The sequence below is a fragment of the Salvelinus fontinalis genome, chromosome 23 (assembly GCF_029448725.1).
Source record: "Salvelinus fontinalis isolate EN_2023a chromosome 23, ASM2944872v1, whole genome shotgun sequence".
In the NCBI taxonomy this organism is placed as follows: Eukaryota; Metazoa; Chordata; class Actinopteri; order Salmoniformes; family Salmonidae; genus Salvelinus; species Salvelinus fontinalis.
The window spans coordinates 26,232,058-26,241,626 of record NC_074687.1 but is presented as its reverse complement, the minus strand read 5'-3'; the positions used below and the strand labels follow the sequence as shown (position 1 = coordinate 26,241,626).

The 9,569-nt window shown below is 47.1% G+C and overlaps 1 protein-coding gene and 1 long non-coding RNA gene across 2 annotated transcripts in view; both read left to right on the top strand.

The window, feature by feature from the left end:
* Positions 1 to 3,059, top strand: part of yap1 (Yes1 associated transcriptional regulator) — a 128,422-nt gene extending 125,363 nt beyond the window's left edge. Inside the window, exons 7-8 of the mRNA XM_055878329.1 lie at positions 1,709 to 1,821; positions 2,140 to 3,059. Of these exons, the coding sequence (XP_055734304.1) occupies positions 1,709 to 1,821; positions 2,140 to 2,375 (349 nt within the window). The 3' untranslated portion in view covers positions 2,376 to 3,059. The remainder of the gene's footprint in view (positions 1 to 1,708; positions 1,822 to 2,139) is intronic.
* Positions 3,060 to 3,350: 291 nt separating this feature from the next.
* Positions 3,351 to 9,144, top strand: LOC129821069 (uncharacterized). Its single transcript, XR_008754266.1, has 2 exons — positions 3,351 to 7,024; positions 7,096 to 9,144. It is a non-coding gene; the product is annotated as an uncharacterized LOC129821069 (long non-coding RNA).
* Positions 9,145 to 9,569: the final 425 nt, after the last annotated feature.

The window sequence follows — 9,569 nt, the reverse complement described above, 5'->3', positions numbered from 1 at the left end:
GACGTACACAGCGTTTAAAGGTACCTTCTGACTGAGCCGACATAAGCAGCGTTTAAAGGTACCTTCTGACTGAGCCGACATACGCAGCGTTTAAAGGTACCTTCTGACTGAGCCGACATAAGCAGCGTTTAAAGGTACCTTCTGACTGAGCCGACATACGCAGCGTTTAAAGGTACCTTCTGACTGAGCCGACATAAGCAGCGTTTAAAGGTACCTTCTGACTGAGCCGACATACGCAGCGTTTAAAGGTACCTTCTGACTGAGCCGACGTACACAGCGTTTAAAGGTACCTTCTGACTGAGCCGACATAAGCAGCGTTTAAAGGTACCTTCTGACTGAGCCGACACACGCAGCGTTTAAAGGTACCTTCTGACTGAGCCGACATACGCAGCGTTTAAAGGTACCTTCTGACTGAGCCGACACACGCAGCGTTTAAAGGTACCTTCTGACTGAGCCGACACACGCAGCGTTTAAAGGTACCTTCTGACTGAGCCGACATAAGCAGCGTTTAAAGGTACCTTCTGACTGAGCCGACACACGCAGCGTTTAAAGGTACCTTCTGACTGAGCCGACATAAGCAGCGTTTAAAGGTACCTTCTGACTGAGCCGACATACGCAGCGTTTAAAGGTACCTTCTGACTGAGCCGACACACGCAGCGTTTAAAGGTACCTTCTGACTGAGCCGACATAAGCAGCGTTTAAAGGTACCTTCTGACTGAGCCGACATACGCAGCGTTTAAAGGTACCTTCTGACTGAGCCGACACACGCAGCGTTTAAAGGTACCTTCTGACTGAGCCGACACACGCAGCGTTTAAAGGTACCTTCTGACTGAGCCGACATAAGCAGCGTTTAAAGGTACCTTCTGACTGAGCCGACACACGCAGCGTTTAAAGGTACCTTCTGACTGAGCCGACATACGCAGCGTTTAAAGGTACCTTCTGACTGAGCCGACACACGCAGCGTTTAAAGGTACCTTCTGACTGAGCCGACACACGCAGCGTTTAAAGGTACCTTCTGACTGAGCCGACATACGCAGCGTTTAAAGGTACCTTCTGACTGAGCCGACACACGCAGCGTTTAAAGGTACCTTCTGACTGAGCCGACATAAGCAGCGTTTAAAGGTACCTTCTGACTGAGCCGACACACGCAGCGTTTAAAGGTACCTTCTGACTGAGCCGACATACGCAGCGTTTAAAGGTACCTTCTGACTGAGCCGACATACCCAGCGTTTAAAGGTACCTTCTGACTGAGCCGACATAAGCAGCGTTTAAAGGTACCTTCTGACTGAGCCGACGTACCCAGCGTTTAAAGGTACCTTCTGACTGAGCCGACATACGCAGCGTTTAAAGGTACCTGCTGACTGAGCCGACATACGCAGCGTTTACAGGTGCCTGCTGACTGAGCCGACATACCCAGCGTTTAAAGGTACCTTCTGACTGAGCCGACACACACAGCGTTTAAAGGTACCTTCTGACTGAGCCGACACACGCAGCGTTTAAAGGTACCTTCTGACTGAGCCGACGTACAGAGCGTTTACCGTGAACGCGGTCTTCGCTATTGGGTAAACATTGCCTTAAAATTTCAATCACACTGTAACGCTTCATACGGATTGATATGGATTGAATAGAGAAATAGGTTTCATTCATGTCTCCAGATTGCATTGTGGAACAATGAAGTTTGACCGTGTCCTGTCTCTTGTGTCCACAGTGGGACCTACCACTCCAGGGACGAGAGCACAGACAGCGGTCTGAGTATGAGCAGCTACAGTGTCCCCCGGACCCCTGACGACTTCCTCAACAGTGTGGACGAGATGGACACAGGTGAGACATACTAGCTCCAGGTAGCAGCATGGACACTGGTGAGACTAAACAGCACCTTGTCCTACGTAGTCCACTACTGACCAGGACCCTTTAGGGGGAAAAGTCTGATGACTCAATCTCTCTCTTTAACGCTTCTCGTAAAGTCTAGATAACAGGTATATTTTGTCAAGCGATGTCGCGTTACAAATACCTATTTAGTCGAGGTCAATATGGGAAGTTATTGGGGCATAAATTCATTATTATAGGACCTACAAACTGATAACGTTATACGTTCTAACCACGGCATAACACATCCATGTCGTCGCTTGGCATCATTAGGGGACGCCCTGCCGGTCTCCATGGGGACGCAGCCCAGCCGTTTCCCTGACTACCTGGACGCCATCCCGGGGACGGACGTGGACCTGGGCACGCTGGAGAGTGACAACATGGCCATGGAGGGGGAGGAGCTTATGCCTAGTCTCCAGGAAGCCCTTAGCTCCGACATCCTGAACGATATGGAGTCAGTCCTGGCCGCCACAAAGATCGACAAGGAGAGCTTCCTCACATGGTTATAACATGGTTATAACATGGTTATAACACATTTATAGAACAAACTGGACCCTTATACGGTATACAGTGGGGGTTGCCAAACTTTTGTTTTCTCTGTAACCCAACTGAAGTGGGTGTTGTGTCGTGACCCACCAACTGAGGTGGGTGTCGTGACCCACCATAGGACTTGAACAGTGGAACTACATATTCTGACCTACTGGTATATAGGAGAGAGGAGATGAGAGGAGATGAGAGGAGATGAGAGGAGATGAGAGGAGATGAGATGAGATGAGATGAGATGAGATGAGAGGAGAGGAGAGGAGCCTGGGATGAGAGGAGAGGAGCCTGGGATGAGATGAGAGGAGAGGAGCCTGGGATGAGAGGAGATGAGAGGAGAGGAGCCTGGGATGAGAGGAGAGGAGAGGAGAGGAGAGGAGAGGAGACTGGGATGGGAAGAGCCTGGGATGGGATGATGGGTTCCAGAAAGAGAGACATGATATCCTCTCCTCAGTAAGTCTACACTCTGAACTGCTACCTAGTCAAACTACATGATTTGATACAACAAAGACATTTCAACCAACGTATGATATCTGTCGTCGGTCAGCATACACAATGATACTGACAGCTCTTTTCGGCAGTGCTATTCTCTTGTTTCTATGTCTTTATTTTAGTTGTCTGTGTCTTCAAGGCTGGCCCATGAACAGACCATTTATTCATTTACATTTTACATTTAAGTCATTTAGCAGACGCTCTTATCCAGAGCGACTTACAAATTGGTGCATTCACCTAATGACATCCAGTGGAACAGCCACTTTACAATAGTGCATCTACATCTTTTAAGGGGGGGGGGGGGGCAGAAGGATTGCTTTATCCTATCCTAGGTATTCCTTGAAGAGGTGGGGTTTCAGGTGTCTCCGGAAGGTGGTGATTGACTCCGCTGTCCTGGCGTCGTGAGGGAGTTTGTTCCACCATTGGGGTGCCAGAGCAGCGAACAGTTCAAGGGTCCCCAAATCTTTTCACACGGCTTGACCTGCTGGCCGGCCGGCTGGCACTAGGCAATGCAAGGGGCTTGGCTCTCTACTTCTCCCCTAACCCCCACTACCCCCATACTGTATCTGAGCTGGACAGTCCTCTACTTCTCCCCTAACCCCCACTACCCTCATACTGTATCTGAGCTAGACAGTCCTCTCCTTCTCCCCTAACCCCCACTACCCCCATACTGTATCTGAGCTAGACAGTCCTCTCCTTCTCTCCTAACCCCCACTACCCCCATACTGTATCTGAGCTGGACAGTCCTCTACTTCTCTCCTAACCCCCACTACCCCCATACTGTATCTGAGCTGGACAGTCCTCTACTTCTCCCCTAACCCCCACTACCCCCATACTGTATCTGAGCTGGAAAGTCCTCTCCTTCTCCCCTAACCCCCACTACCCCCATACTGTATCTGAGCTAGACAGTCCTCTCCTTCTCCCCTAACCCCCACTACCCCCATACTGTATCTGAGCTGGACAGTCCTCTACTTCTCTCCTAACCCCCACTACCCCCATACTGTATCTGAGCTGGACAGTCCTCTACTTCTCCCCTAACCCCCACTACCCCCATACTGTATCTGAGCTGGACAGTCCTCTCCTTCTCCCCTAACCCCCACTACCCCCATACTGTATCTGAGCTGGACAGTCCTCTCCTTCTCCCCTAACCCCCACTACCCCCATACTGTATCTGAGCTGGACAGTCCTCTACTTCTCTCCTAACCCCCACTACCCCCATACTGTATCTGAGCTGGACAGTCCTCTACTTCTCCCCTAACCCCCACTACCCCCATACGGTATCTGAGCTGGACAGTCCTCTCCTTCTCCCCTAACCCCCACTACCCCCATACTGTATCTGAGCTGGACAGTCCTCTCCTTCTCCTTCTCCCCTAACCCCCACTACCCCCATACTGTATCTGAGCTGGACAGTCCTCTCCTTCTCTCCTAACCCCCACTACCCCCATACTGTATCTGAGCTGGACAGTCCTCTCCTTCTCCCCTAACCCCCACTACCCCCATACTGTATCTGAGATGGACAGTCCTCTCCTTCTCTCCTAACCCCCACTACCCCCATACTGTATCTGAGCTGGACAGTCCTCTCCTTCTCTCCTAACCCCCACTACCCCCATACTGTATCTGAGCTGGACAGTCCTCTCCTTCTCCCCTAACCCCCACTACCCCCATACTGTATCTGAGCTGGACAGTCCTCTCCTTCTCCCCTAACCCCCACTACCCCCATACTGTATCTGAGCTGGACAGTCCTCTCCTTCTCCTCTAACCCCCACTACCCCCATACTGTATCTGAGCTGGACAGTCCTCTCCTTCTCCCCTAACCCCCACTACCCCCATACTGTATCTGAGCTGGACAGTCCTCTCCTTCTCCCCTAACCCCCACTACCCCCATACTGTATCTGAGCTGGACAGTCCTCTCCTTCTCCCCTAACCCCCACTACCCCCATACTGTATCTGAGCTAGACAGTCCTCTACTTCTCTCCTAACCCCCACTACCCCCATACTGTATCTGAGCTGGACAGTCCTCTCCTTCTCCCCTAACCCCCACTACCCTCATACTGTATCTGAGCTGGACAGTCCTCTCCTTCTCTCCTAACCCCCACTACCCTCATACTGTATCTGAGCTGGACAGTCCTCTCCTTCTCCCCTAACCTCCACTACCCCCATACTGTATCTGAGCTGGACAGTCCTCTCCTTCTCCCCTAACCCCCACTACCCCCATACTGTATCTGAGCTGGACAGTCCTCTCCTTCTCCCCTAACCCCCACTACCCCCATACTGTATCTGAGCTGGACAGTCCTCTCCTTCTCCCCTAACCCCCACTACCCCCATACTGTATCTGAGCTGGACAGTCCTCTCCTTCTCCCCTAACCCCCACTACCCCCATACTGTATCTGAGCTAGACAGTCATCTCCTTCTCCCCTAACCCCCACTACCCCCATACTGTATCTGAGCTGGACAGTCCTCTCCTTCTCCCCTAACCCCCACTACCCCCATACTGTATCTGAGCTAGACAGTCCTCTACTTCTCTCCTAACCCCCACTACCCCCATACTGTATCTGAGCTGGACAGTCCTCTCCTTCTCCCCTAACCCCCACTACCCTCATACTGTATCTGAGCTGGACAGTCCTCTCCTTCTCTCCTAACCCCCACTACCCTCATACTGTATCTGAGCTGGACAGTCCTCTCCTTCTCCCCTAACCTCCACTACCCCCATACTGTATCTGAGCTGGACAGTCCTCTCCTTCTCCCCTAACCCCCACTACCCCCATACTGTATCTGAGCTGGACAGTCCTCTCCTTCTCCCCTAACCCCCACTACCCCCATACTGTATCTGAGCTGGACAGTCCTCTCCTTCTCCCCTAACCCCCACTACCCCCATACTGTATCTGAGCTGGACAGTCCTCTCCTTCTCCCCTAACCCCCACTACCCTCATACTGTATCTGAGCTGGACAGTCCTCTCCTTCTCCCCTAACCCCCACTACCCCCATACTGTATCTGAGATGGACAGTCCTCTCCTTCTCCCCTAACCCCCACTACCCCCATACTGTATCTGAGCTGGACAGCTTCCAGATATCTGTCTGATGGACAAAACTAGTACTCTGCATACATACAGACTGACGGACGGAGACAGAAAGACAGAGACTGACGGACGGACGGTAAGACAGGACATCCACAACCAGCTGTGACCACCCCGGAGCTTCTTGTTCTGGTGCCTCTACAGCAAAATGTCAAAATCAAGCATTTCACAACACAACTCTGGAGGTACTGTCTAGTCCACAACACTGGAGGGACTGTCTAGTCCACAACTCTGGAGGGACTGTCTAGTCCACAACTCTGGAGGGACTGTCTAGTCCACAACTCTGGAGGGACTGTCTAGTCCACAACTCTGGAGGGACTGTCTAGTCCACAACTCTGGAGGGACTGTCTAGTCCACAACTCTGGAGGGACTGTCTAGTCCACAACTCTGGAGGGACTGTCTAGTCCACAACTCTGGAGGGACTGTCTAGTCCACAACTCTGGAGGGACTGTCTAGTCCACAACTCTGGAGGGACTGTCTAGTCCACAACTCTGGAGGGACTGTCTAGTCCACAACTCTGGAGGGACTGTCTAGTCCACAACACAACTCTGGAGGGACTGTCTAGTCCACAACTCTGGAGGTACTGTCTAGTCCACAACACAACTCTGGAGGGACTGTCTAGTCCACAACTCTGGAGGGACTGTCTAGTCCACAACTCTGGAGGGACTGTCTAGTCCACAACTCTGGAGGGACTGTCTAGTCCACAACTCTGGAGGGACTGTCTAGTCCACAACTCTGGAGGGACTGTCTAGTCCAAAACACAGTGAGAAGCAGCAGCAGCTCAATCTTCTTAGCTGTCTGGAACGACTCCTGCTTCCTGCTTCCTGTTTCCTGTTTCCTGCTTCCTGCCATCTTATTAAAAGTGTCTTTGGAAAATGTGTGAACATCATATACTCCTGCTTCCTGGCCTTTTTTAATTCATTTATTCTTATGTCTTTTACATTTTTATAGTTTTAATATGTTGTTTTTAATGATGAGCCTGGGAAAACCAAAAATGATGTATCGGAAGTTGGGGGAAGAACTACTGATTTTGGAAGGTTAGGTTAAGTTAGGTTAAGGTAGGTTAGGTTAGGTTAAGTTAAGTTAAGTTAGGTTTATATTAGGTTAGGTTAAGGTAGGTTAGGTTAGGTTAAGTTAAGTTAGGTTAGGTTAAATTAGGTTAGGTTTATATTAGGTTAAGTTAGGTTAAGTTAGGTTAGGTTAAGTTAGGTTAGGTTTATATTAGGTTAGGTTAAGTTATGTTAGGTTAGGTTAAGTTAGGTTAAGTTTGGTCAAGTTTGGTCAAGTTTGGTTAAGCTAGGTTAAGCTAGGTTAAGTTAGGTTAAGTTAGGTTAGGTTTATATTAAGTTAGGTTAGGTTAAGTTAGGTTAGGTTTATATTAGGTTAAGTTAGGTTTATATTAGGTTAAGTTAGGTTTATATTAGGTTAGGTTAAGTTAGGTTAAGTTAAGTCAGGTTAGGTTAAGTTAGGTTAGGGCTACATTCCAAATGTCACTTATTCCCTAAATAGTGCACTACTTTTGACCAGAGCTCTGTGGCCACTGGTCCAAATGAATGTACTATATAGGGAATAGGGTGCCATTTGGGACACGGCCTAGGTTCTACAAGATGGAGTCTCAGTTAAGACTGTGTGGTGGTGATGGGGGATGGGCTGTTGCCTGGAGCCTGGGTACCTTGTATACCCTACTGCTGCTTGGCTGTGCCAGCATGTCTAGAAGTTAAACCTTTCATTGTCAAATCAAGTGCCTTCAGTTGTATTGTTTTGAGTGAATAAGAGGGAAAAAACAAAGGAACGCCAAGTTTTCTGTATTGTAGTGTATTGTAGTGTAGTGTATTGTAGTGTATTATATTGTGTATCGTGACGTCAAGCAATAATGATGTATCGTAGAAATTGTATTATTGACGAACAAACCACACTTTCCTCTACTTACCCTGTTTAATAATCAAAGGTATATTTCTGTTGTTAAAGGTTTTCTAAAAACGTGTTATTATGGTGTAACTTTCTCTTAAATCCTTCTTTATTTTTCAGTCTTATTCAAGCCTGATTGTTGCTTTGTTTTATCTTTTAGTAATCTTCTATGTTTCTTGGGTTATTACATGATGTATTATAGATCAAACAGATCCTTGGTTTGTCGTGGATCGATATGTTTCATCACTAACTGACGTGACGTCTTTACAAACAGACAGATTCCCGTGTCGTCTCTCAACAGGTTAGGATTTTTAACTGGCCAATTTTGTAATGATTTGATCAATATTGGTGTAATTGTATCCTTATCGATCACACGCTCTGCTTTCATTCTTTCACTATTACGTTAAGATATTCCTAATCAATACCCCCCCCCCCCCTTCCAAAATGAAAACAAAAGACCCTTTGTATCAATAAGGGCTTGTTTGATATAACTGCATCCTGAATGGCCTATTCCCTACACAGTGCACTACTATATATAGGGAATAGGGTCCATTTTAGGAGCCGGCCATTGTCTCCCTGTCTGAAAGGCAGTCTACGGATGTCCCTTACTACCCTGTTGTAGACCTGCTGTGCTGCTGAAACAAGATGGTGGTTAGGACCTGTTTTATCTGGGTAGAAGAGCATGTCATGATGGTCAGAGAGGCAAGGTTAGAGGGTACAGCCGGGGTTTGATTTAAATCAATGGTAAACGTGAGTTACAGTATGTGGGCTTTAGTTGGTGTACAGGTAGAAGTTCTCCTTATGAAAAAACAACCAGCTATGGTTTTACAGTCAGGAATTGTTGTGATGTGACAGATTCCAAAGAGTTATTTTATTTTTATTTTTTTCTAGTGATTCTTCTTTCAACTGATACTGAATCTAATTTCACGGGCGGGAGAAAAAAAAAACACAAAAAAATATTTGTTATTATCAACCTCTGTCCATCTGTCTAACTATATACACATGTACGTACGTATAAGCTAATGAGAATTTGTCAGTTAGGTAGGGTTTCAAGGTAACAGAGGTGTCTAGACGGCCATTTTGATTAACTAAACTGAGGATTCTAGAAGTTCTAGAATAGAACAGACAAGTACGTGATTCTTCCGGAGTTATCTCTGTCACGTGTTTGACATTCTGACAACACTACAGCAACATTGGTGGTTCACTACAGTGACGTATCTTGTTAAAGTTGGTGGTTGAATAAATAAATGTATTTGTCACATAAGTGTGTTTTTTATTTTTTCTTAGCTAGTTTTGTAAGACTATTAGTTGACTGTTTGCGTAGTACTAATCACTCACGTTTTTTAAGGATTGGTGTTTAGGTATTGTCTAAATGCACATGTCAAAAATGAATGTATATTCAGTAACGACGATCGCTAAATCTTTTCAGAGATAATATGTACATGTATTGTAGAAAGAAATTCTGTTCCATATGTCTCCCTTTCTGTAATACTTTAGAATTGGCCTGAAATAAAGTATATACTGCAGTAATAATGTATATACTGCAGTAATAATGTATATACTGTAGTACTAAAGTATGTACTGTAGTACTAAAGTATGTACTGTAGTATTAAAGTATGTACTGTAGTATTAAAGTATGTACTGTAGTATTAAAGTATGTACTGTAGTATTAAAGTATGTACTGTAGTA